This window comes from Bos indicus, chromosome 5 (genome assembly GCF_029378745.1).
Source record: "Bos indicus isolate NIAB-ARS_2022 breed Sahiwal x Tharparkar chromosome 5, NIAB-ARS_B.indTharparkar_mat_pri_1.0, whole genome shotgun sequence".
Classification (NCBI taxonomy): Eukaryota; Metazoa; Chordata; class Mammalia; order Artiodactyla; family Bovidae; genus Bos; species Bos indicus.
In genome coordinates, this window is record NC_091764.1 from 59,541,266 (window position 1) to 59,567,393 (window position 26,128).

The 26,128-nt window shown below is 37.2% G+C and overlaps 2 protein-coding genes and 1 pseudogene across 2 annotated transcripts; all 3 read left to right on the top strand.

Annotated features, from left to right (window-relative positions):
• Positions 1–296: 296 nt before the first annotated feature.
• Positions 297–2,687, top strand: LOC139183146 (endogenous retrovirus group K member 25 Env polyprotein-like). The gene has a single exon (XM_070789545.1). The coding sequence runs from the start codon at positions 297–299 to the stop codon at positions 1,221–1,223; it is 927 nt and encodes a 308-aa protein (XP_070645646.1). The 3' UTR covers positions 1,224–2,687.
• Positions 2,688–4,343: 1,656 nt separating this feature from the next.
• LOC139183145 (olfactory receptor 9K2-like) lies at positions 4,344–5,310 on the top strand (annotated as a pseudogene).
• Positions 5,311–9,031: 3,721 nt separating this feature from the next.
• On the top strand, positions 9,032–16,520 carry LOC109558780 (olfactory receptor 9K2-like). Its single transcript, XM_070789542.1, has one exon. It carries the CDS (start codon positions 9,032–9,034, stop codon positions 10,001–10,003), a length of 972 nt encoding a protein of 323 aa, XP_070645643.1. The 3' UTR covers positions 10,004–16,520.
• Positions 16,521–26,128: the final 9,608 nt, after the last annotated feature.

Genomic DNA, 26,128 nt, shown 5'->3' on the forward strand with positions numbered 1-26,128 from the left:
AGGAATACCCTATAATCCCCAAAGAGCCCACCACACTCTAAAAACTCATTTATTAAAACAGAAAGGGGGAATCTAGAATAGGAGGTACACTTCTTATCCTATAAACCCTCAATTATTATTATCTTTAATTCTTTATTCCCTAAATTTTTTAAACTTAACAAAAAATAATTCTGACACTCGTGCAGCTAGACATTTTGCAGAAGACAGAAACAGCAAATTAGAAATCAATACACCAGTATAGTATAAGCAATTCAATCAATGGCTGCCAGGAATCTTACGACTCCTAGGCAAGGGTTATGGCCTTGTCGTTGCAGATGGAGAAGAAATCTGGGTTTCCCTTCGCCATGTCCATTACCAAGAAGGACCCCAAGACCAGACTCCCTTGGCAAGTGATGAAGCTGACGCGAAGGGTCTCGTCAATGACCTTGAAGGAGCCAGTGAAGAAACGCCATTGTCTGAATCCTTACCTGATGTGGGCTCAAGTGAAAAACATGACTCGTCAGGCTGAGCAAACACTGAAGAACACTGGAACTCCTATGACTCCAGATAAGCTCTTTCTGGCAATGTTAACTGTTCTTTCCTGTTCCTCTGGGGTAAGTGTGGAATATATTTATTGGACATATATACCTAATCCACCTTTGTTATCCATAGTGGATTGGGTTGACAAAGCCCCTATGGTATTCACCAATGATAGTCTGCACTTCCCTGCCCCATGGTCAACGCAGGGGTCAATCCATGAAGAAGATGAAGGAAAAGAGATAAATGTTTCAATTGGATTCAAGACACTACCTATATGCCTTGGAGTTCACTCTTTGTGCATGACTATATTCACACAATGGTGGGCTTACTCTGTGCACAATGTTTCTGCCTACAGTATAGGAATCTTTGCAACTGCATCCTTCCTCTTAAATGGTTCTGAAAGACATTATCCTGGACAAATAGCTAACTATACTGACTCACTTTTCCAGCCTGCAGAACTAATATGTGATGCTGTATCTTGGAGAAAGAAACAATCAGTTCAACCACTATATTGGTCTAACTGCTGGGAACAGTTCAAGAAGGTTTCTATCAAACAACAAAATCAGTTCATATTCAAATTCATGGATTGGGGGCCCCATGGGTTATTTGTGAATTGCTCTGAGGAGCAAGAAAAAAATCATAGCTATTCGTGGTATCATAGAGTCAACACGTGGGGATTCTGTAAGTCCAATATTGGCTTTTGAACTGATAAGGATGTATTGTTAAACTGGTATAATGGAGGGTTATCTCCACCTCGGCCCAGAATTATAGTCCCTCTTATAGGACCTGAACAATGGCATATTTGGAAGATTCCTGCTGCACTGGAATGCTTTGCCAATGTACATGGGACTGTGAAGGCTTTAAAACCCCAAAACTATAACTTTATGTATAATAGTACAGATTATATCCAATCCTGTGTGCACCTCCCGTACATGTTTATTGTAGGTAACTTTGATATAGATCTTTCTGCTAAAATTGTTAACTGTACAGCTTGTGCTTTATATACATGTTTAAACCATACTATTTCTTACCACAATGCCAACGTCACTATAGTCAAGCAGAGGTCTAAACTATGGCTTCCTGTCAATTTAACAGAGCCATGGACCGACTCTGTATTCCTTTCAGTTCTGCTCAGAAATGGTCTGAAAAGGTCAAAGCACATAATAGGGTGGATTATTGCTGGCATTCTTAGTCTAATATCCATTGTTACAGTAGGAACCCTGTCTGGTATGGCATTACACAATTCTATACAAAATCATGATTTTATCACTGCATGGCACAAAGACTCTCATGATCTTTGGACTCGACAAGCCCAAATAGATCAGCAATTACAAACACGAATTAATGAGTTACAAGCTGTGATAATCCACTTAGGAGATCAAATGCAGCAACTGACTTTCCAAACACATATACGTTGTCACTGGAATTTTACGTCTTCTTGTCTGACTAACATGCCTTATAATAGCACTGAATATCCTTGGGACAAAGTTAAAGCACATTTTCAGGATCTCACAAACAACTCAAGTTTAGACATCAATCTGTTGAAACAACAAATTGCTAATTTTCAAGTTGAGGTACCTAAGGAGTTGTACAGCACTCAATTTTACGATACTTTAACTAAAACCCTATCGTCCCTAGACCCTAGAACTTGGTTTTCAGGAAGCAACATTTTTATATATGTATTAATCACCCTACTTTTTCTGTCATTGATTATAGGATATAGATGTCTCTACTCAAGACTCCATGCCTCTCACAATGGAGTCCAACTAGCAGCTACTGTGCTTAAGCTAAAAACAAAAGGAGGATATGTTGGGAAGCACAGTGCAAAATAGCCTTGAATGAGAAGGTCCTTGGGAAAATGGTGGAGGGCCAAAAGTACCCAGGCTTTGTCATAGCTGAAAAACATTTCCTGCTTTTAGCCATGCTTGGCGCCAAGATTTAATAATACTAAAGATGTTGCTTGAGAAAATGGGTCATGGGATAAACACCTGGGTCATTTAGAACATGTTGTCCTTGAAATATCTTTTACTGATTATGTCTTAACCCCGTACACGCTCTGCTGGCCATATACTCTAAGCTCTTTGTTCCTGCTTCTATAAAAAGGCTTGACTGCAGAAATAAATTTGTCAGTCCTTGCAAGAGACTGTCCAAATTTTGTCCTTTCAGATTCATCATTTCCAAGTCCCGGGGAGAAAATCCCTACAAGCTTGAACATCAGGAAGTTCAGGGTTCACGTATTGCTGAATCCTGGCTTGGAGAATTTTGAGCATTACTTTACTAGCAGGTGAGATGAGTGCAATTGTGCGGTAGTTTGAGCATTCTTTGGCATTGCCTTCCTTTGGAATTGGAATCAAAACTGACCTTTTCCAAAATTACAAATTGAAGTGGGATTTTTTTTTAATCATAAGTATAATTTACTACATAACTTAAAATATTTACTTATCTAAACCTTTCCTCATATGCAAACTTTTAAATCTCCTTTCTATGCTTACCGATATGAATGTTGAGATAATACCATAAAGTTTTTCTTTGTCAGTAAAGAAAATAAAGTCCAGAAATATTTCCCAAAGGATATACACAACTATAGAAGGAAAAGTTCCTTGTATTTGGACTATTACTACACTGTACCTGAGGTTATTTCAGTCCTTATAGACAACAGCACTGGAGTCTACACTTATGTCTCCATAATTGACTTCACGATTACTCCTCTCCCAGTGGAGTCCATCATAGAGGATGAGTAAAAGCTCAATGCTAAAATACTCTTGAAAAAGATATCAGAGATTTAAAAATAACTGAGGCCGTTAAAAACACCACTTTTGATTCACTAGCTCATGATCACAGATTATAGACAAAAGGTTGCTATGATCTTTATCAATAGTTACCCAGTTATCCTTACTTTAAGACATATCAGGTACACTAGAATTCAGGAAAGGGATTTTCTTTATGTATATCACTGAAGTTTCCTATCTCTGTCTAAAGGGTGAGATCCCTTGAATTGATGTTTCCTTGGTAGAAAGTTGTTCGTTGCGGTATAAGGATTGGAATATTCACCAGCTTCTTTCTTTGCTTTTAAAGAGAGGGCCAAGTAATTATGACATGTTTTAAAATTTAATGACTATTAATGCAAGTTCAACATTTGTAATGAAGCAATTAAAATTCATGTATTTGAGAGAATGACTTTGATATGAGAAAAGGAACGTATGTTTAGAAGTAGAGTTAGAGAACTTTATCTACTCTTAGTGTTTTTTGATTTTACTTAACATAACAGTATTGTCTAATCACATTGTTTTCAAAGATGGCTCCAATAACAATGGAAACTAAATATATTGAGGTAAAATAAAGTAAAAATATTTCAAATATTTTTAATACTGTCATGTAATGACACAAATACTGACACCTATCATAATGCCTATAAACACTACCATAGAGATTCCATGCAATATGCTTATTTTAGATAAGATGTTATACTCCTAGTTTGGATAAGATAATTTTTAACAATAAATATAGCAAGAATAGAAATTCAGAATGTGAATAATCTTAGACAATAAAATACGCTAATTTCTTGCAGAAATCCTTGCCAATGTATGATTTAAATAAAATAACCAAATAGCTTCTTTCATTGTCTAATGGAATAACAATTCCTGAAGTTTAGTAATATCTAAATCCAAATTCATGGATCTTATTGACATTAAAATTGTTTTGTATACCTTTTCTCATTAAGAAGTAAATAATGTATAGCTACATTTAAGAGTGTATTGATGAATTGATGACTCAAAGTCGCAATTTCATTTCTTTTGCCTTTTGCCTTTCAACATTTGTCTGCCATGGGTGACAGGGGAACAAGCAACTACTCAGAAGTGACTGACTTCATTCTTGTTGGCTTCAGGGTCCGCCTGGAAATACACATTCTCCTCTTCCTGCTATTTCTGCGTATCTACCCCAGGATCCTTCTAGGAAATGTTGACATGATGGTCATTACTATGACTGACCCCCAGCTGAACATACCAATGTATTTTTTCCTAGGCAAACTCTCCTTCATTGATCTCTTCTATTATTCTGTTATTGCACCCAAGGCTATGAGCAACTTCTGGTCTGAGAGCAAGTGCATCTCATTTGCAGGCTGTATTAGCCAGTTTTTTCTCTTTGCTCTCTTCATTGTGACTGAAGGATTTATCCTGGCAGTCCTGGCTTATGACCACTTCATTGCCATCTGCAACCCACTCCTCTACTCTGTCCAGATGACAACACAAATCTGTGTTCAGTTGGTGGCTGGTTCCTATTTTTTTGGCTGAATCAGCTCAGTTCTTCAAACCAGCATGACACTTACTTTATCCTTCTGGGCATCTCGAACCATTGACCATTTTTACTGTGATGACCATCCACTTCAGAAGATTTCTTGTTCTGATCTCTATATTCATAAGTTGGTTTCTTTTTTCTTGTGCAGCATTATCATTTTGCCTACCATAATTGTCACTATTGTGTCTTATATATATATACACAAATATTGTATCCACAGTTCTAAAAATACGCTCCACTGAGGGGTGAAAGAAAGACTTCACCCCTTGCAGCTCTCACCTAGGAGTTGTGAGTGTACTCTATGGTGTTGTATTTTTTATGTATCTCACTCCTGATACATTTCCTGAGCTCAGTAAAGTGGCTTCCTTATGTTACACCCTAGTCACTCCTATGTTGAACCCTTTGATTTACTCTCTGAGGAACAAAGATGTCAAAGAAGCTCTGAGAAAGAGCCTAGAGAAAAGATACTTTAATTCTATTTTTACAGTAATGTAAATGAAAGTCTTGGGAATTATAACAACTTGGGGAAGCAACTGATTAAAAAGTTGTACCCATTGATCTTAGAAATATTTAATCATAAAGTTTTAATTTATTAGAATTCCATGTATTTACAGCTGAAAAGTACATTTGGAATATGATTTGCCTTTTTGATTCAAAATGGAATGACTTTCTCTGTGCTTCATCTTCATTTTGCTTGCATTAGTAACGTGTTATGTGGATATACATGTACTTGGTAGAGGTAGCAGAAGCTAATGTAATAAGCAAATGAAATATCATATTTACTGGAGAAATCTTTGTGAACTCTTAGTGAGAGAATCACTCTGCAGTGCACAGCCTGAAGGGTGACATGTAAGTAACTCTTAATTGCCCAGAGGCTAAATGAATTTATTTCATGGTTTCTCTGACATGAATAATTATATCTCCCCATCATTTGATTAATAATCTGATAAATTATTTTTGGATGTCCTTCCTTTTTACAAGAAAACTGTAATAAAATAAACAAGTAAACTTTATATTTTGTTGATGCTTACTCCTTGGCAGGAAAGTTATGACCAACCTAGATAGCATATTCAAAAGCAGAGACATTACTTTGCCAACAAAGGTTCATCTAGTCAAAGCTATGGTTTTTCCTGTGGTCATGTATGGATGTGAGAGTTGGACTGTGAAGAAGGCTGAGTGCCAAAGAATTGAAGCTTTTGAACAGTGGTGTTGAAGAAGACTCTTGAGACTCCCTTGGACTGCAAAGAGATCCAACCAGTCCATTCTGAAAGAGATCAGCCCTGGGATTTCTTTGGAAGGAATGATGCAAAAGCTGAAACTCCAGTACTTTGGCCACCTCATGCAAAGAGTTGACTCATTGGAAAAGACTCTGATGCTGGGAGGCATGGGGGGCAGGAGGAGAAGAGGATGACAGAGGGTGAAATGGCTGGATGGCATCACTGACTCAGTGGACATGAGTCTGAGTGAACTCCGGGAGTTGGTGATGGACAGGGAGGCCTGGTGTGCTGCGATTCATGGGGTCCCAAAGAGTTGGACATGACTGAGTAACTGATCTGATCTGATGTGCCTTAGTGAGAATTATTTTATCAATCCAATATTTATTGAATTTTGATGTACTCTTTGCCCTATAAAAATTCCTAGGCATAAGTAATTTCTCTACTTGAGGTCACAGTAATTGAGGGGAAAATATCTGACTAGAGATCTAACATGCCATATGTTAAACCAAGTGAATACAAGCAAATATAGAAATACGTATAGAACGCAGTCTTTAGAGATGAGTGATCTAAATGATCAAGGAAAGTTTAAAATCTTCCTGAAATTTAGTTTTTTATTTTAATTCACAAAAAATGGAGCAAGAGAAACTTAGAAGGAAATTCATGGAACTCATACAGACCTATATAACAAGACAAGGAAGATTTCTTTTATTCTGCAGGCAGCAGGGAAGCACTGTGGATTGATAAAAGGATATATTGTGTTCAAATTTGTATTTTAGAAAAATTGCATTTTAACTTTGGGTAGCTAAATATTCATGGAAGAAGAGAATCACAGAAAGCCTCTGATTATCCAAATGAGAGGTTATCATTATTTTAATGACAGCAATCTTACATGAGTCGGTGAAAAGAGGGAATATCTTTTAAACCATTGATAAACTAAGCTGAATATTGGGGTGGTTAATAAAATGAGGTCTGGTGGAAGATAATAATTATTTCAATGTTTAAGAATCTCTCACTGGGAAAATGCTGCCTCATAAAATAAGGAAGAAAATATGATTAACAATATTTAACCATTAAGAGTTAAGAAAATATTCTCAGAACTCAGACTGAGCTTTCAAATTCTGCTTTTGCCTATGTGTTCCAAGGTCAACTGTCTTGACTTCGCAGAAACTTGGTTTCTCAGTTTAATATACCTAACTATCGTTATTTAATATTTTCCTGTTTAAAATATCCAACCTACTTTCTCTTCCTAAACTGATTAAGCTTTTACTAATACTGAATTATAATAAAAGAGGAGCTCTGGTCCCACATCATTTTTGCTATCTATATACTTTAAAAACACAGATAAATTCTAAACATAATTTTTTAAATAAAATCTGGTTTTTAAAAATAATATTAAAATTAACTGATAAAAATATTTTAGAAAAATGACATTCTTATCAAGTTGGGCTTACTAAATAGAGTAGTATGTCTCTGGTGTTAATGTAGTCTTTTAGTCACACTGCTGTTTTAAAGGAATTTTTAAATAGGGATCCTAATCTCATAAGTATTTTTACTAAAGATATAAAGTTAATTGTATGAATGCTATCTTTCCTTCAGCATATTTTTTAACGGTTTGGTATTTAAATATATGAGAACAGCATTAGCAACCATCATCTGTCTTTGAATTTGTGATTTAGAGAGCATTTGTCATACCCTGAGGCATTTGTCATATCCTGAAACATAGGTATATCAAGATATACAGGTAATAATTTGAAGTGAATTTTTCTCTTTTCCCCTTGTTTTTGACTATTATTAGACTATTTGTTTGTATCTAAGGTTACTTCAGTCCTCATGGACAACAGCCCAAGAGTCTTCACTTATGGCACCATAATTGACTTTACGATTACTCCTCTCCCAGTGGAATCCATCACAGAGGATGAGCAAAAATTCAATGCTGAAATATCCTGAGGAAGGTTTCACAGGCTTTAAATAACTAACATCATCTTAAACACCACTACCCATACTCGAGTTCATGATCATGGACTCTGGACGATGCAAGTTGCTATGGTCTTTAAATATCCATGGTTACCCAAGTATATTTGTCTTAAAACACCTAAGGTGTAACAGAATTCAGGAAAGGGATTTCCCTTTATGTATATCAGTGAAGTTTACTTACATTATCTAAACAGTGAGATCACTTGAATCGATGGAGCCTTGGTAGAAAGTCATTCACTGCAGTGTAAGGGTGGGAATATTCACTACCTTCTTTCTCTGCCTCAAAAAGAAGTTTAAATGACTGTGATATTTGTTAAATGAGTGTTAATGGAAATGAAATATTTATAATGAGGCAATAAAAATGTATATATTGGGAGAATGGCTTTGACCTGAGAAAAGGAAAATATTTGAAAATTCCATTAGAGAACTTTATCTTCACTTAGTGATTTTTGGATGTTATTAACTATGCCAATGTTGTCTATTTTATTGTATTTTCAAAGATGGCCTACATGAATAAGGAAAATGAAATATATTGAGCTAAAATAAGGTAAAAATATTTTCAATTTATTTACTACTGTCATGTAATGAATCAAACACTAACTTCGCTCTCATGAGGGCTATAAACACTATCTTATTACATGAGATATGTCTATTTTAGAAAATGTTCATTCTACAATTTTAGATGAAGAAAGCACGTAGCTATAAATATTTTAAGAATAGAAATTTAGAATGTGAGTGATTTTAGGCAATAAAATAGGCTAATTTCTTGCAGAAATCCCTGCCAGTTATGATTTAAATAAAATAACCAAAGAACATTTTTTCACTGCTTAATAGAATTACAGTTTAAGAAGCCTAATGACATCTACTTTAAATTCTTGTATCTTCCTGACATTAAAATTGTTTTGTATGCAATATCTTATTAAGCAGTAAATAATTTAATTCTCCATTTAAGAAAGTATTAATAGCACTAGAATCAAAGCCAAGTTTCATTTATTTTGCTTTGTGCCTCTCAGCAGATTTCTGCCATGGGTGACAGGGAAACAAGCAACCACTCAGAAGTGACTGAGTTCACTCTTGTCGGCTTCAGGGTCCTCCCAGAGTTCCACATCCTCCTCTTCCTGCTTTTTCTGCTTGTCTATGCCATGATCCTTCTAGGAAATATTGGCATGATGGTCATTATTATGACTGATCCACGGCTGAACACACCGATGTATTTCTTCCTAGGCAACCTGTCCTTCGTTGATCTCTTCTATTCATCTGTTATTGCACCTAAGGCTATGATCAACTTCTGGTCTGAGAGCAAGTCCATCTCCTATGCAGGCTGTGTGACACAGCTGTTTCTCTTTGACCTCTTCATTGTGACCGAGGGGTTTCTCCTGGCAGTCATGGCTTATGACCGCTTCATTGCCATCTGCAACCCACTCCTCTACTCTGTCCAAATGTCAACACATCTCTGTGTTCAGTTTGTGGCTGGTTCCTATTTTTTTGGCTGTATCAGCTCAGTTATTGAGACCATCATGACATTTACTTTATCCTTTTGTGCTTCTCGGAACATTGATCATTTTTACTGTGATGAGCGTCCACTTCTGAGGATTTCTTGTTCTGATCTCTATATTCCTAATATGATATCCTTTTTCCTATGCACCATTATCATTTTGCCTACCATAATTGTCATTACTGTGTCTTATATATATATTGTATCCACAGTTCTAAAAATACGCTCCACTGAGGGGCGAAAGAAAGTCTTCTCCACTTGCAGCTCTCACCTGGGAGTCGTGAGTGTACTGTATGGTGCCATCATCTTTATGTATGTCATCCCTGACAGATTTCCTGAGCTGAGTAAAGTGGCCTCCTTGTGTTACACCCTGGTCACTCCCATGTTGAATCCTTTGATTTACTCTCTGAGAAACCAAGATGTCAAAGAAGCCCTGAAGAAGATTCTGGGGAAAAAACTATTTTTATTTAATTCTATATTAACTGAAAATAGAGCTAAGTAAATGTAATGTTCTGAAACTGCTGAGCTTTATAATAACTTAGAGAATCACTGATTCAAGTCTATTTTTAATATTTATTTATTTTAATTGGAGGTTAATTACTTTACAATAGTGTATTGGTTTTGCCATACATCAACATGAATCCACCACAGGTATACACGTATTCCTCATGTTGAACCCTCTCCCACCTCCCTCCTCGTACCATTCCTCTGGGTCCTCCCAGTGAACCAGCCCCAAGCATCCAGTACCATGCATCGAACCTGGACTGGTGATTCGTTTTATATATGATATTACACATGTTTCAGTGCCATTCTCCCAAATCATCACATCATCTCCCTCTCCTACAGAGTCCAAAAGACTGTTCTCTACATCTGTGTCTCTTTTGCTGTCTCGCTTACAGGGTTATCGTTACCATCTTTATAAATTCCGTATGCGATTCAAATCTTAAGAGACTTTATTTGTTTGAATCGCATATATGAAGAATATATACTTTGAAAGATGTATTTGGACCTAATCAGAATACATACATCAGGAAGATGGACTCTATTTTGTCTGGCTGTTGATTTTGGAATGGACTGACTTTCTCTGTACTTCCTTTTGGATAATGATAATGGTTTCCATGTAATTTGTTTTTAAGACATATATATACCAACTTCTGACACTTTGAGGCTGTTGTTTGGGATGTATTGTTTATCTTCTGTCAGTACCATATGTTATATATATATACTTGGTAAATGTAACACAGTCTGATATATTAAGAAAGACAGAACAAAATACCAGATTTACTAAAGAAATCTTTGTGAATATCTAGTGAGAGAATCAGATACTCTGCCGTACACAGTCTCAACTGTGAAATGTAAGTAACTCTTAATTGTCCAGAGGCTAACCAAGTGACCCATTTATCTCATGTTTTCTCTGGCTTGAATCATTATTATTTCTCCCCTTCATTTGAATATATACTAAGCTGATTAATTGTTTTTTTAAAATTGTACCTTTTCACAAGGAAATTGTAATAAGGGTAAACAAGAGTAAAGATAATTCATATTTTGTTATATATACCTTAGTAATAATCATTCGTCAAATTAATACTTATTGAATTTTTATATACTCTGTGCCCTATAAAAATTCCCAATTTTAAATGATTTCTGTACTTGAGCTCACATTAATTGATGGAAAAAATAGCTAAATGGATAGTTATTAATAACATGTCATATGGTAAACCCAGTGAATAAAGTGAGTGAAAGTTGCTCAGTCGTGCCCGACTTTTGCAACTCTATGGGCAGTCTATGGAATTTTATAGTCCAGGATACTGGAATGGGTATCCCCTCCCTTCTCCAGGGGATCTTCCCAACCCATGGATTGAACCCAAGTCTTCCACATTGCAGGCAGATTCATTACCAGCTAAGCCACAAGGGTAGAAATTACAAAGACAGAGCAGCTTCTATAGATGAGTGATATAAATGATCAGGGAAAACTTCATAAGTACATTTGTAAACATAAATAAACTTCAGCAAACATAAATAGAAAACTTTCTGTGCAAAGGCAATTAAATAATGATATGTTAAGCTTCCAAAAATTTAATTCCTGATGTTAATGTAAAAGAGAGGGATTGAAATTTAAGACTTAAAAGGAAATTCATGGAAATTGTGTACATCTATATAAGAAGACAAGGAGGTTGACTTATTTTCTGCAGACCACAGGGAAGCACTAGGGATTTTTCTTCAAAGAATATATTGTGTTCAAATGGACATTTTAGAAAAATCACATTTGTAACTTGTGGAAGATAAATATTCATAGAAGAAGATAATCACTGTCTTATGACAGTGGAGAGAGGGAATACCTTTAAAATTATAGATAAACTAAACTGAATATTAATTAATGGTTGATAAAGTTAAAACAAGGTAGAAGTGAGTAATGACTTCTAATGTTTGAGCATCTCTAACTGGGGAAATACCACCTAACAAAATGAGAAGAAAAGTATGAGTAATAACACTTAATCATTAAGAGTTAACAAAATAAAGTCAGGTCAGACTGAGCTTTCTCATCCTGGTTTGCCTATGTGCTTGATAGTCAACTGTCTTGACTTTACAGAAACTCTTATTTCTCAGTTGAATAAAAGAATACTAATGTCCAGTGAGCAAAGAACCTGTGCCTGGGATTTAGGTGAGGTGAAACTGAAAAGAATTACGAATTTCTTGAAGGCTTGTTCCATTATAGGACTCAGCTCGTTGCATGGAAGTTTCTGTATTTTACAAGCAAAAGAGTGCTAGTAAAACATGCCTAAATAAACTGAAGACCACATTTATCTAAAACACTATTACTACTTTAATCTCATCTTGTGGCATCCCATTACATTTATAATTATAGCTAATTGTAGAGCCATAACTAGCTAATTTTACTAAATGGGAGTGTTCATGGTATTTAATCCTCACTCAGCTGCTGCTACACTAACAACAATTATATTTAAAAATTTAGCTTCCTTAATTAATATTCCATTTTTAATATAAGAAATATCTAAATAAATTGTTAGTTTAAAATAACAAATATATCATTATTATGAATAAGCAAAACTAAATTTTCTATTTTATTGTGCAGCTCCTTTTCTTCTGGTGAAGATGAAATCTTTAAAAAAAAAAAAAAAAGATGTTTCTGAATCATTGCTCAAAAATATACATTCTTGGATCTAAAGAAGACCTACACGTTATTTTTTTAAACACTTTATTGAGGAATAATTGGTTTGAAATAAACAGTATGTGTTTAAATTGAAGAACTCTGTGAGTTTTGTGGCCAATGAAATCACCACCGCATCAAGATACAGAATATTTCCTTCATTTCCAAATGGTTGATTAGGCCTCGTTTCAAGCCATTCTTCCCTCCAAACCCATCTCCAGATAACCAGTGATCTGGATGGTACGTAATAGAATCATACAGCATGTCATTTTTTCTCTCAGGGTTCTTCGCTGTGTAAAATGATTTTCAGATTTCTTCATTTTGTCATGTATAAGTAACCCATTCTTTTTATTGCTGAGTAATTTTCCATTTTCCATTTTACATATATACCAAATTTTGTTTATGCACTCTTAAATAAGTGGGCAATTGATGTTTGATCAGCTTTTAGATATTGTGAATACAGCTGATATGCGCTCATATGTGTTTGCCTAGTTTGTTTTCCTTCTTTGCTGATTCTTGAAGCTTGAGATTTTGAGATTTCATAATACATATGTTTGATTTGAAGAGACTACCAGGGAAATATCTAAAAATAAAGAACAAACAAAAAAATATTTACTGAACAAAACCTACTAAATCTCAGGAAAACTGAGAATCTATGACATTTAAGCCAGAACCCACTCCTTCCCTGCCCTCTCTCGTCCCAGCAGAGCTGAAAGTGCATTCAGGCAAGTACAGGCAGGGACATAGAGATGCCTCTGCCCCTGGGTCACAGTCAAAGGCTACGATGATCCCTTGATTGTTGTTGCTCCAAACATTACTTGTCCCCTCCAGCTCCACATTGAACAAAGTCTATTCAATGCAAGGGTAGCTAAAACATATGATGATCTCTACCCAGCCCCCATTCAAAAGCTCTACCCTTAGAATGCCAGGCCAAGAGTACTGGGCTCCAATTCCAGCTGCTCCCATTCTCTTAAAGGACAGAAGTTTTGTGCTCAGAACACCATAGGCTAGTGACCTCACTCAGAAACCTTCTCCTAAGGCAGGAGTGTCATTCTAAGCAAACTGGACCACTGTGCGTGCTTGTTGGTTTTACCTAGAAAGCAAGTTGTACCATGATAATGGAGGCCTCCACAGCTCTCTCCACTTGAACTGACTCTATTTAGAAAAACATGTGTAGGCAATTCAGGCTTAAGTGAACTCCAAAACTTAATAAATATTTGGTATAAGCAATTAAGAGGAGACTAGTGGTCCCATGAGAGTGATAAGCTAACTGTAGACCAACCACAAGGCTATCTGGTGCACAGGGCCTTGCTAAGTAAGTTTGGTTCATTTAGTCACTCAGTCGTGTCTGACTCTTTGCAATCCCATGACCAGCAACACACCAGGCCTCTCTGTCCATCACCAACTCCCAGAGTCCACCCAAACCCATGTCCATTGAGTTGGTGGCACCATTCAACCATCTCATCCTCTGTCATCCCCTTCTCCTCCTGCCCTCACTCTTTCCTAGCATCAGGGTCTTTTCAAATGAGTCAGCTTTTCACATTAGGTAGCCAAAGTATTGGAGTTTCAGCTTTATCATCAGTCCTTCCAATGAACACCCAGGACTGATCTCCTTTTGGATGGACTGGTTGGATCTCCTTGCAGTCCATGAGACTCTCAAGAGTCTTTTCCAACACCACAGTTCAAAAGCATCAATTCTTCACCACTCAGCTTTCTTTATAGTCCAACTCTCACATCCATACATGACCACTGGAAAAACCATAGCTTTGACTACACGGACCTTTCTTGACAAAGTAATGTCTCTGCTTTTTAACGTGCTGTCTAGGTTGGTCATAACTTTCCTTCCAAGGAGTAAGCCTCTTTTAATTTCATAGCTGCAATCACCATCTGCAGTGATTTTGGAGCCCAGAGAATTAAAGTCAACCACTGTTTCCCCATCTATTTGGCATGAAGTGACGGGACTGGATGCCATAATCTTAGTTTTCTGAATGTTGAGCTTTTGGCCAATTTTTTCACTCTCCTCTTTCACTTTCATGAAGAGGCTCTTTAGTTCTTCACTTTCTGTCATAAGGGTGGTGTCATGTGCATATCTGAGGTTATTGATATTTCTCCCGGCATTCTTGATTCCAGCTTGTGCTTCCTCCAGCCCAGTATTTCTCATGATGTATTCTGCATCAGTTCAGTTCAGTTCAGTTCAGTTGCTCAGTCGTGTCCGACTCGTTGTGACCCAATGAACCATGGCATGCCAGTCCTCCCTGTCCATCACCAACTCCTGCAGTTCACCCAAACTCACATTCATCGAGTCAGTGATGCCATCCAGCCATCTCATCCTCTGTCGTCCCTTGCTCCACCTGCCCCCAATCCCTCCCAGCATCAGAGTCTTTTCCAATGAGTCAAATCTTCGCATGAGGGGGCCAAAGGACTGGAGTTTCAGCCTTAGCATCATTCCTTCCAAAGAAATCCCAAGGGTGATCTCCTTCAGAATGGACTGGCTGTATCTTCTTGCAGTTCAAGAGACTCTCAAGAGTTTTCTCCAACACCACAGTTCAAGTACTCTGCATATAAATAAATAAATAAATAAACCGGGTGACAACATACAGCCCTGACATACTCCTTTTCCTTTTTGGAACCAGTCTGTTGTTCCATGTCCAGTTCTAACTGTTGCTTCCTGACCTGCATACAGATTTCTCAAGAGGCAGGTCAGGTGGTCTGGTATTCCCATCTCTTTCAGAATTTTCCACAGTTTATTGTGATCCCCACAGTCAACGGCTTTGGCATAGTCAATAAAGCAGAAATAGATGTTTTTCGGGAACTCTCTTGATCTATGTGCTGATGGTTGCAGTTGCACTCCCAGCCTGCTCATTTTCTGGCCTGAGGCGATCCAGCCCTCAGGTCTACAGGCTCTATGGTCAGATTGATGGCAAACTCTAAGAGTGTTTACACCAAAGAGGACCTTTCCAGACATCTGCTGCCAGTCCCGCCGTCCCTGTGGTGAGTCCCTGCTGACTCACACCTCCTCAGGACACCCTCCAACAAAACCAGGCAGTTTGGTCAGTTTCCTGTGGAGTCACTGTTCCTTTCTTCTGAGTCTTGGTGCACAGGTTTTGTTTGTTCCTTTAAACTGAAGTCTCTGTTTGCCCTAGGCCTGTGGAAGTCTTGTAATCAACTCTTGCAGGCCTTAAAGGTCAGATTCCCTGGGGATTCCTAGTCCTTTTGTCAGGTCCCCAGGTTGGGAAGCCTGATGTGGGATTCTGAACGTACACAACAGAAGGAGAACTTCTTTGGTATTATTGTTCTCCAGTCTGTGGGTCACTGACCCAGTAGGTTTGGGATTTGATTTTATCATGATTGTGCCCCTCCTACTGTCTCACTGTGCCTTCTTCTTTGTCTTTGGATGTGGAGTATCCTTTTTAGTAGGTTCCGGCATCCTCCTGGCAATGGTTGTTCAGCAATTGTTGTGATTTTAGTGTTCTCACAGGAGGAGATGAGTGCACATCCTTCTACTCTGCCATCTTGAACTGGAAACTGCCTATATCTTTTTGAATTATGGTTTTCTGTGGGGTGACTTTGAAGTAACCTAGGTTTCAGCAAGATCAGAACTTCAGGGGCATATGTGATTGCAAGGCATGAGAAGAGGTGGTATTAAAGTATCACAGAAGCCTGGCAATCTCTTCAAGACTGAGAACCATGGTGAGGTTTGCCCACTAGATGCTAGAACCAAAATAAGAAACAATCCAAGAAGCATACTGAAAGAGAAAGAAATACCTTCTCTTCTTACATCCTCACTTCTGCCTTTATATTGTTAAAGCAGCCATAGAAAAAAGGTAAATGAATGAGGGCAAGATTTGCTCTAGAGGCCATATTTGTATGATCACTACTCTAGAATATACAAGGATTCCACAACAAGTATGTTGGGAAATAAGAAACCATTTCTTCTAGTGCAAATTTGGCATAATGCATTCTGTTAATTTCCTTTATCTAATGAGTTTTTTATTTTGCATTCATGTTCAGAAAAACAGAACATGTTTTTCCTAGATATAGTGTTTTCATTTGGTCTTCCATTGTCCTGTCTTTTAGCACTTTAAGGATAGTATTCTATTGTCTTCTGTTTTGAATTTTTCTGACCAAAATCTATGCTTTACTTTTTGCTTGATAATATATAATGTTTTTTTTTTTCCTTCTTGTTGCTTTGACAACATTTTCAGAAATGTTATCCTCCTGTGCCTTCATTCCATTTTCTTTCTGTTCCTTTTACTTGGGTTTTTGTGAAGTTTCTTGTATCTGTGTGTTTAGAATTGCTATCCACTTTCAACAGAAAATTTGATCATTATAGTTTCTAATATTTTTCTAATCAGCTCCTTTCTAATTATATTTGCAAATTTTCTCAGTTATCACTGAATGTCAGTTGGGGTTTTTTTTTTTTTTTTCCATTTTTAACTCTATGATTGTGTTTGATTTGTTTCAATTGCTTTGTATTCATGTTTAAATTTTTCTTGAATTGTTTCCTTTTTCTCAGGTATTAGAGTCATTTGCTGCTTGTTGTACAGTATCTAAATATGGTTGGTTCATTTAATTTCTACAAAGTTTAGATTTTGTCATGGAAGACAGAACTTATAGTAATTACTTGCTCACGAGTACATGTGGAAGCATCTTAAGTTCTGTATTTTTTCAATGTTATCTGAATTTTATATTTGTAGTATAAGCACATATTTCCATGAGAATGTATTCTTCTTTGTATATTGAAGTGCATTAGTTGTTAATATTGTGCTTATATCTTTTGAAGCTAAATTATTGATGGGGCTTGTGGCAAAGATGACAGAGTAGGAAGACCTTGAGCTTACCTCCTCCCACAGACACACCAAAATTGCAACCACTTACAAAGCAGCTATCTATATATATATCCTAAGGACTGTCAGAAGAATTTTCCACATCTAAAGACCTGAATCAGGAACAACAGTGAGGTGGATAGGAGAGGCAGAGACACATTATATAGTTAGGACTGACACCTCTGGGTTAGCAACCCACAAATGGAAGGAGTATCATATGTAGACGTTCTTGCCAATGAACACACAGCTGTTCAACGTCCCCACATTAGGCTTCTGAGTCCAGGAGGGCTTGCACAGGGAAGACAAGCCCTCAGAAAATCTAGCTTTGACAGCCTGAAAGCTTTCTATTTGGAAGAGCTGGAAGGCTGTAGGAAACAGAAACTTCACCCTTTAACTGTGCATACAAAATATCATACACTCTAAGTCCCAGTACACAAGCACTAATTTGAAAGAAGCTTAGGTCAGACCCACCTGCGGATCTTGGAGAGCCTCCTGAATAGGATGAAGGCAACTGAGACTCCCCCTTGGAAAGGGAACACTGGAAGTAGCCATTTGGAAGTAGCCATTTTGAGGCGCTCTTTCTACTGTGATGACATCAGCCTACCAAGTGTCATTTTGCAAACTTAAACCTATCAGTACTGGAGGACGTACCCACCCATGCTCAGTTGCAGCAGGTCAGTTTCAGCCCAAACTCCATTGAGCTGTGCAGACAGCAAATCAGGGACCCATCGCCACTCCCAGGAGGCCAACACCAGCCTGACTATCCCTTGGCTAAGCAGACAGCTGCATGAGGACCTGGCCCTACTCTCCAGTGGCCCAGTAGCAGCACTACCCACCACCCCTGGCTACTCAACCAATCATGAGGATGGGATCCCTTACCATCCAGTGGGTTCAAAGCAAATGTACAAGGCGTAGCTACATAGCCAACTCAGCTGAGGTCCAACCCCACATGCCAGCATGCCTAATATAATAACTCCTACCACTACAGAAGGGTACATGCATCCCATATAAGGGCAGCACTGGGGCCTATACCTCTGTTGACCAAATGAGAGAATGCTTCTGGACCTCATTGGATGTTTTCTACACAAAGTCACTTCTCCAAGATTGAAAACTATAACTGATGTACACAGGAAAATACATAGAGAACTGGGAAAAGTAAGGAGACAGAGAAATACATTCCAGATGATGAAATAAAACAAAACCTAAGAAAAAGAACTAAACAGAGAGGAGATAATAAATCTACTCCATAGAGAGTGAAGATAATGATCTAAAAGTGCTCATGGAACTCAGAAAGAGGTTGAATAAAAACAATAAGGACTTCAGCAAAGTTAGAAACTATAAGTAAAAATCAAACAGAACTGAAGAATACAATAGCTGAAATAAAATCCACACCAGAGGAATTATCAGTAGATTAGATCAGAGGAATGGATCAGTGCTCTGAAAGACAGGTCATTGGTAATTACACATGATGACCATAAAAAAGAAGAAAAGAATTTTTTTTTAATTAAAATAATCTGAGACTTTTGGGATGATATCAAGTATGCCAACATTCACACTATAGAGATCGCAGAAGCAAAGAGAGAAATGAACAGAAAACTTATATGAAGAAATAATGGCTGAAAACATCCCTACCTCAGGAAGGAAACAGACCCCTAGGTCCAGGAAGTGTAGAAATTCAAGTTAGATTAACTCATAGATCCACATGAAGACACATTAACATTAAATTATCAACTATTAAAGATAATGGGAGAATCTTAAAAGCAGCAAGACAACAAGTAGTTACATTCAAAGAAACTTGTATAAGACTATCAGATGACTTTTTAGTAGAAAATAGGCAGGCCAGAAATGAGTAGCATGGGCATGATGCATTCAAAGTGATGAAAGGAAAAACCTGCAACTAAGAATACTCTACCCAGCAATGTAATTACTCAGATTTGGAGAAGAGATAAAGGTTTTTCCATACAAATAAAAACTAAAATGTTTAAGAATCACTATATTGGCTTTATAAGCAATGGTAAGGAACTTTAAGCAGAGAAAAAAAAGACCACAACAAAAATGGGAAAATTATGAATGAGAAATATCATTGGTGAAAAAAAAACAAGTAAAACATATAAAGTAGTAGATCAACCATTTATAAAGTTATCAGAAGGCTAAAAGACAAAAGTAGTAAAAATATTTTATACTCACAATATGTGGTAAAGATAGCCAAGGCAAAAATGTATAAAATATGGTGTCAAAACCATTAAAGGTGGGACATGGATTTAAAATGTAAGGCTGCTAGAATGCAAAAGATTCCACCTGCCGATACAGAACGTACTGGAGATATGGGTTCAATCCCTGAGCTGGGAAGATCCCCTGGTGTGGGAAAAAGCAACATACTCCAGAATTCTTGTCTGGAAAATTCCATGGACAGAGGAACCTTGTGAGCTACAGCCCTTGGGTGGCAAAGACTTGAACACAACTGAGTGCTGAGCGCACATACATGCACAATCAAACTTAAGAGATCATCCACTTAAACATACGTATAGAAAGAAAGAATGATAAATAGATAGATAGAAAATGCTCAGTTGCTAAATTTTGTCTGACTCTTTGTAACCCCATGGACTGTAGCCTACCAGGCTCCTCTGTCCATGGGATTTTCCAGGCAGGAATACTGGAGTGAGTTGCCGTTTCCTCCTCCAGGGGATATTCCTGCTCTTCCTGGACTAGATTGAACCCATTTCCCCTGTGTCTGCTGCATTGGCAGGCAGATTCTTTACCTTGAGCCATCTGGGAAGTCAGAAAGATAGATGTTGTTATATATCTCAGATCAGTGACCCAGTCCTGTCCGACTCTTTGCGACCCCATGAATCACAGCACGCCAGGCCTCCCTGTCCCTCACCAACTCCCGGAGTTCACCCAGACTCACGTCCATCGAGTCAGTGATGCCATCCAGCCATCACATCCTCTGTCGTCCCCTTCTCCTCCTGCCCCCATCCCTCCCAGCATCAGAGTCTTTTCCAATGAGTCAACTCTTCGCATGAGGTGGCCAAAGTACTGGAGTTTAAGCTTGCGCATCATTCCTTCCAAAGAAATCCCAAGGGCTGATCTCCTTCAGAATGGACTGGTTGGATCTCCTTGCAGTCCAAGGGACTCTCAAGAGTGTTCTCCAACACCACAGTTCAAAAGCATCAATTCTTCAGGGCTCAGCCTTCTTCACAGTCCAACTCTCACATCCATACATGACCACAAGAAAAACCATAGCCTTGACTAGACGAACCTTTGTTGGCAAAGTAATGCCTCTGTTTTTGAATATGCTATCCAGGTTGGTCATAACTTTCCTTCCAAGGAGTAAGCGTCTTTTAAAATTTTGGCTGCAGTCACCATCTGTAGTGATTTTGGAGCCCAGTAAAATAAAGTCTCACACTGTTTCCACTGTTTCCCCATCTATTTCCCATGGAGTGGGGCGACCGGATGCCATGATCTTCGTTTTCTGAATGTTGAGCTTTAAGCCAACTTTTTCACTCTCCTCTTTCACTTTCATCAAGAAGCTTTTTAGTTCCTCTTCACTTTCTGCCATAAGGGTGGTGTCATCTGCATATCTGAGGTTACTGATATTTCTCCTGGCAATCTTGATTCCAGCTTGTGTTTCTTCCAGTCAGTGTTTCTCATGATGTACTCTGCATATAAGTTAAATAAGCAGGGTGACAATATACAGCCTTGATGAACTCCTTTTCCTATTTGGAACCAGTCTGTTGTTCCATGTCCGGTTCTAACTGTTGTTTCCTGACCTGCGTACAAATTTCTCAAGAGGCAGATCAGGTGGTCTGGTATTCCCATCTCTTTCAGAATTTTCCACAGTTTATTGTGATCCACACAGTCAAAGGCTTTGGCATAGTCAATAAAGCAGAAATAGATGTTTTTCTGGAACTCTCTTGCTTTTTCTATGATACAGCAGATGTTGGCAATTTGATCTCTGGTTCCTCTGCCTTTTCTAAAACCAGCTTGAACATCAGGAAGTTCATGGTTCACATATTGCTGAAGCCTGGCCTGGAGAATTTTGAGCATTACTTTACTAGCGTGTGAGATGAGTGCAATTGTGCGGTAGTTTGAGCATTCTTTGGCATTGCCTTTCTTTGGGATTGGAATGAAAACTGACCTTTTCCAGTCCTGTGGCCACTGCTGAGTTTTCCAAATTTGCTAGCATATTGAGTGCAGCACTTTCACAGCATCATCTTTCAGGATTTGGAATAGCTCAACTGGAATTCCATTACCTCCACTAGCTTTGTTCATAGTGATGCTTTCTAAGGCCCACTTGACTTCACATTCCAGGATATCTGGCTCTAGGTCAGTGATCACACCATCATGATTATCTGGGTTGTGAAGATCTTTTTGTACAGTTCTTCTGTGTATTCTTGCCATCTCTTCTTAATATCTTCTGCTTCTGTTAGGTCCATACCATTTCTGTCATTTATCGAGCTCATCTTTGCATGAAATATTCCTTTGGTATCTCTGATTTTCTTGAAGAGATCCCTAGTCTTTCCTATTCTGTTGTTTTCCTCTATTTCTTTGCATTGATCGCTGAAGAAGGCTTTCTTATCTCTTCTTGCTATTCTTTGGAACTCTGCATTCAGATATTTATATCTTTCCTTTTCTCCTTTGCTTTTCACTTCTCTTCTTTCCCAGCTATTTGTAAGGCCTCCCCAGGCAGCCATTTGCTTTTCTGCATTCCTTTTCTATGGGAATGATCTTGATCCCTGTCTCCTGTACAATGTCACGAACCTCATTCCATAGTTCATCAGGCACTCTGTCTATCAGATCTAGCCCTTAAATCTATTTCTCACTTCCACTGTATAATCATAAGGAATTTGATTTAGGTCATACCTGAATGGTCTAGTGGTTTCCCATACTTTCTTCAATTTAAGTCTGAATTTGGCAATAAGGAGTTCATGGTCTGAGCCACAGTCAGCTCCTGCTCTCGTTTTTGCTGACTGTTTAGAGCTTCTCCATCTTTGGCTGCAAAGAAAATAATCAATCTCATTTCGTTGTTGACTACCTGGTGATGTCCATGTATAGAGTCTTCTCTTATGTTGTTGGATATATGTCATCTTCCTATATATTGTAACCTATATATGCCATCTTCAAGTAATCTTTATCCCCAGAACATTAGGACATATAAATATCAACAATTCAGTCAATGTGGTCACCTCTTAACTAAGTGAAAATAAACATTATCTGATCATCTCAATAGATGCACAAAAACTTTTGCAAGATTAAACACCTATTAACAATAAAAATGCTGAACAATGAGAGTCTAAAGGGACTATATCTCAACATACTAAATATAACATATGCAGAAATTTCATCCAAAAACTGCAGAATATACAATCTTTTCAAGTGGACACAGAAAATTCTTCAGGATAAATCACATGCTAGGCCACAAAGCAAGTCTCAGTAAATTTAGGAAGACTAAAATCATAATAAACATCTTTTTTGACCACAGAGATATGAGACTAGAAATCAAGTATAATAAAATAGCTGCAGAAAACCTTCAGAGACAAAATCACGTGGAGATGAAATAATTTGCTATAAAATAAATGGTAGGTCATTGCAGAAATCAATAAAAAAAATCAAAATAACTGGAGACAATTGAAAATGAAAAACAATGATCCAAATTGTGGGAAGCAGCAAAAGTTCTAAGAGAGAAGATTATACTGGTATAATTCTACCTCTAGAAAGAAGAAAAATCTCACATAAGCAAACTTATACATAAAGGAACTTGAAAAAAGAAGAAATTAAAAGACAATCAGACTACAAAGTGGGTAGTAAGAAAGAAAAATGATCATAGAAGAAATAAATAAAATAGAGACTTAAAAAAAAGGAAAAGACTGATGAAGCAAATATCTGATATTTAAAAAGATAACAACATTCATAAGCTTTTAGCTAGACTCATCAGAAAAAAAGAGAGAGAACCCAAATCTATGAAATCATAAATAAAAGTGAAGTTACAACCAACACCACAGAAACACAAATTATAAAATATTACTGAGAAAAATTGTATGCCAATAAAATGGACAATTTAAAAGAAAAGGACAGATTCCTAGAAATGCATAATCTCCTAAGACTGAATCAAGAAGAAATAGAAAATGTGAACAGACTGATTGCCAGTAAATAAATTTAATCAGTAATAGAAGCCTCCCAACAAACAGAATTCCAACAAACAAACAGCTTCACAGGTGAATACTACCAAACATTTCAAGGAGAGTTAACACCTATCCTTCTCAAACTATTCCAAAAATTAACAGTGTGGAGATTCCTTAAAAAACTGGAAAATAGAACTGTCATATGACAGAGAAATCCCACTGCTGGGCATAGACACGAAGGAAACCAGAATTGAAAGAGACATGTACCCCAATGTTCATCACAGTACTGTTTATAATAGCCAGGACATGAAAGCAACCTAGATGTTCATCAGCAGATGAATAGGTAAGAAAGCTGTGGTACACAAATGGAGTATCACTCAGCCATTAAAAAGAATACATTTGAATCAGTTCTAACGAGGTGGATGAAACTGGAGCCTATTATACAGAGTGAAGTAAGCCAGAAAGGAAAACACCTATACAGTATATATGGAATATATATGCATATATATGGAATTTAGAAAGATGGTAACGATAACCCTGTATGTGAGACAGCAAAAGAGACACAGATGTGTAGAACAGTCTTCTGGACTCTGTGGGAGAGAGCGAGGGTGGGATGATTTGGGAGAATGGCATTCAAACATGTATATTTATCATACATGAAATGAATTGCCAGTCCAGGTTCAATGCATGATACAGGGTGCTCAGGGCTGGTGCACTGGGATGACCCAGACGAATGGGATGGGGAGGAAGGTGGGAGGAGAGTTCAGGATGGGGAACACATGTATACCTATCCTGGATTCATGTCAATGTATGGCAAAAACCACTACAATTTTGTAAAGTAATTAGCCTCCAATTAAAATAAATAAATTTATATAGAAAAACAAAAATTGAAGAGGAAGGAACAGCTTTCAAACTCATTCTATGAGGCCAACATCACCCTGATGATAAAACCAGACAGGACACAACAACCAAACAAAAGGCCAGCATCATGTTTAACATAAATCAAAGTCCTCAACAAGATATTAACAAAAATTTTTTGAACAATATATTAAAAGTATCATACACCATCGTCAAGTGGGATATATCCCCAGCATGCAAGTATGTGTCAGTACCAACAATTCAGTCAATGTCATCACCTCCTAGCTAATTAAAAATAAAAGCTATATGATCATCTCAGTAAATGCACAAAAGCTTTTAACAAGATTTAACATCCATTATGACTAAAATGATCAACAATAAGGGTCTAGAAGGACTATATCTCAACATAATAAAGGTCGTATATTACAAGGCCCCAGCCAACCTCATACCTAACATTGAAAAACTGAAAATGCTTCCTCTAAAATTAGAAATTAGACAAGGATGATAAAACAAAAGAAAAGAAAAAGAATCTGAATTGGAAAGAAAGAAAGAAAACTGTCAATGTTTACAAAAAAATATACTATATAGAGAAACTGATAAAGATGCCATCAAAAATCTATTAGAAATAATATTTGAATCAATAAAGTTGCAGGATAAAAAAATTATATGCAGAAATCTGTGTAGCATAGTGTTTCTATATCCTAGCAGTGAACTACCAGAAAGAGAAAGTAATAAAAATTCAATTTACAGTTGCATCAGAAAATAAAGTACCTACACTTAAAACTCATTAAAGAGGTAAAAGATCTGAACTTGAAAAACTAGAAGATGCTGATCAAAGAAATTGAAGACATCACAAACAAATGGAAAGATATGCCATGCTCATGGATTGGAAGAATTAATATTATTAAAATGACAATACTACACAAGGCAATCTACAAATTCAATCTAATCTCTATTAAAATACCAATGGCATATTTGGACAGAACTGCAAAAAGTAATTCTATAATTTGTATGGAAACACAAAGATCCCAAATAGCTGAAACATTCTTGTTAAAGGTGGGCAAAACTGAAAGTATTGTGATCCTTTATTTCAAATTATACTACAATGCTAAGTAATCAAAACACTATGGTCCTGGCACAAAGATCTATACACATAGATCAGTGGAACAGAATAGAGAGTCCAGAAGTAAGTCCAGGTTCATACATGAATTAATCTACAATAAAGGAAGAAGAATACACAATGGGGAAAGACAGGCTCTTCAATATATGGTGCTGAGAAACCTAGATAAATACATGCAAAAGAATCAAACTGGTGTACTTTCTCATACCATGTACAAAAGTAAACTCAAAATGGATAAAAATGTAAATGTAAGCTCTGAAACCACAAAACTCTTAGAGGAAAACACAGGCAGTAAACTCTTTGACATCAGTCTCAGCAATGTATATATTTGAGGAGGAAGGATCTGTCTCTTCTGGCAAGTGAAACAGAAGCAAAAATAAACAAATGGGACAACATCAACCAAAAACCTTTGCAGATGAAGGAATCTTTGAACAAAATGAAAAGGCAGCCGACTGCATAGGAGAAAATATTTGCAAACAATACATTTTATAAGAGGTTAGTATTCAAAATACGCCAAAAAATACCACATACA

Bases quoted from the DNA above. Each gene is read 5' to 3' on its own strand.
- LOC139183146 (XM_070789545.1), top strand. From the start codon at position 297: ATGGCCTTGTCGTTGCAGATGGAGAAGAAATCTGGGTTTCCCTTCGCC.
- LOC109558780 (XM_070789542.1), top strand. From the start codon at position 9,032: ATGGGTGACAGGGAAACAAGCAACCACTCAGAAGTGACTGAGTTCACT.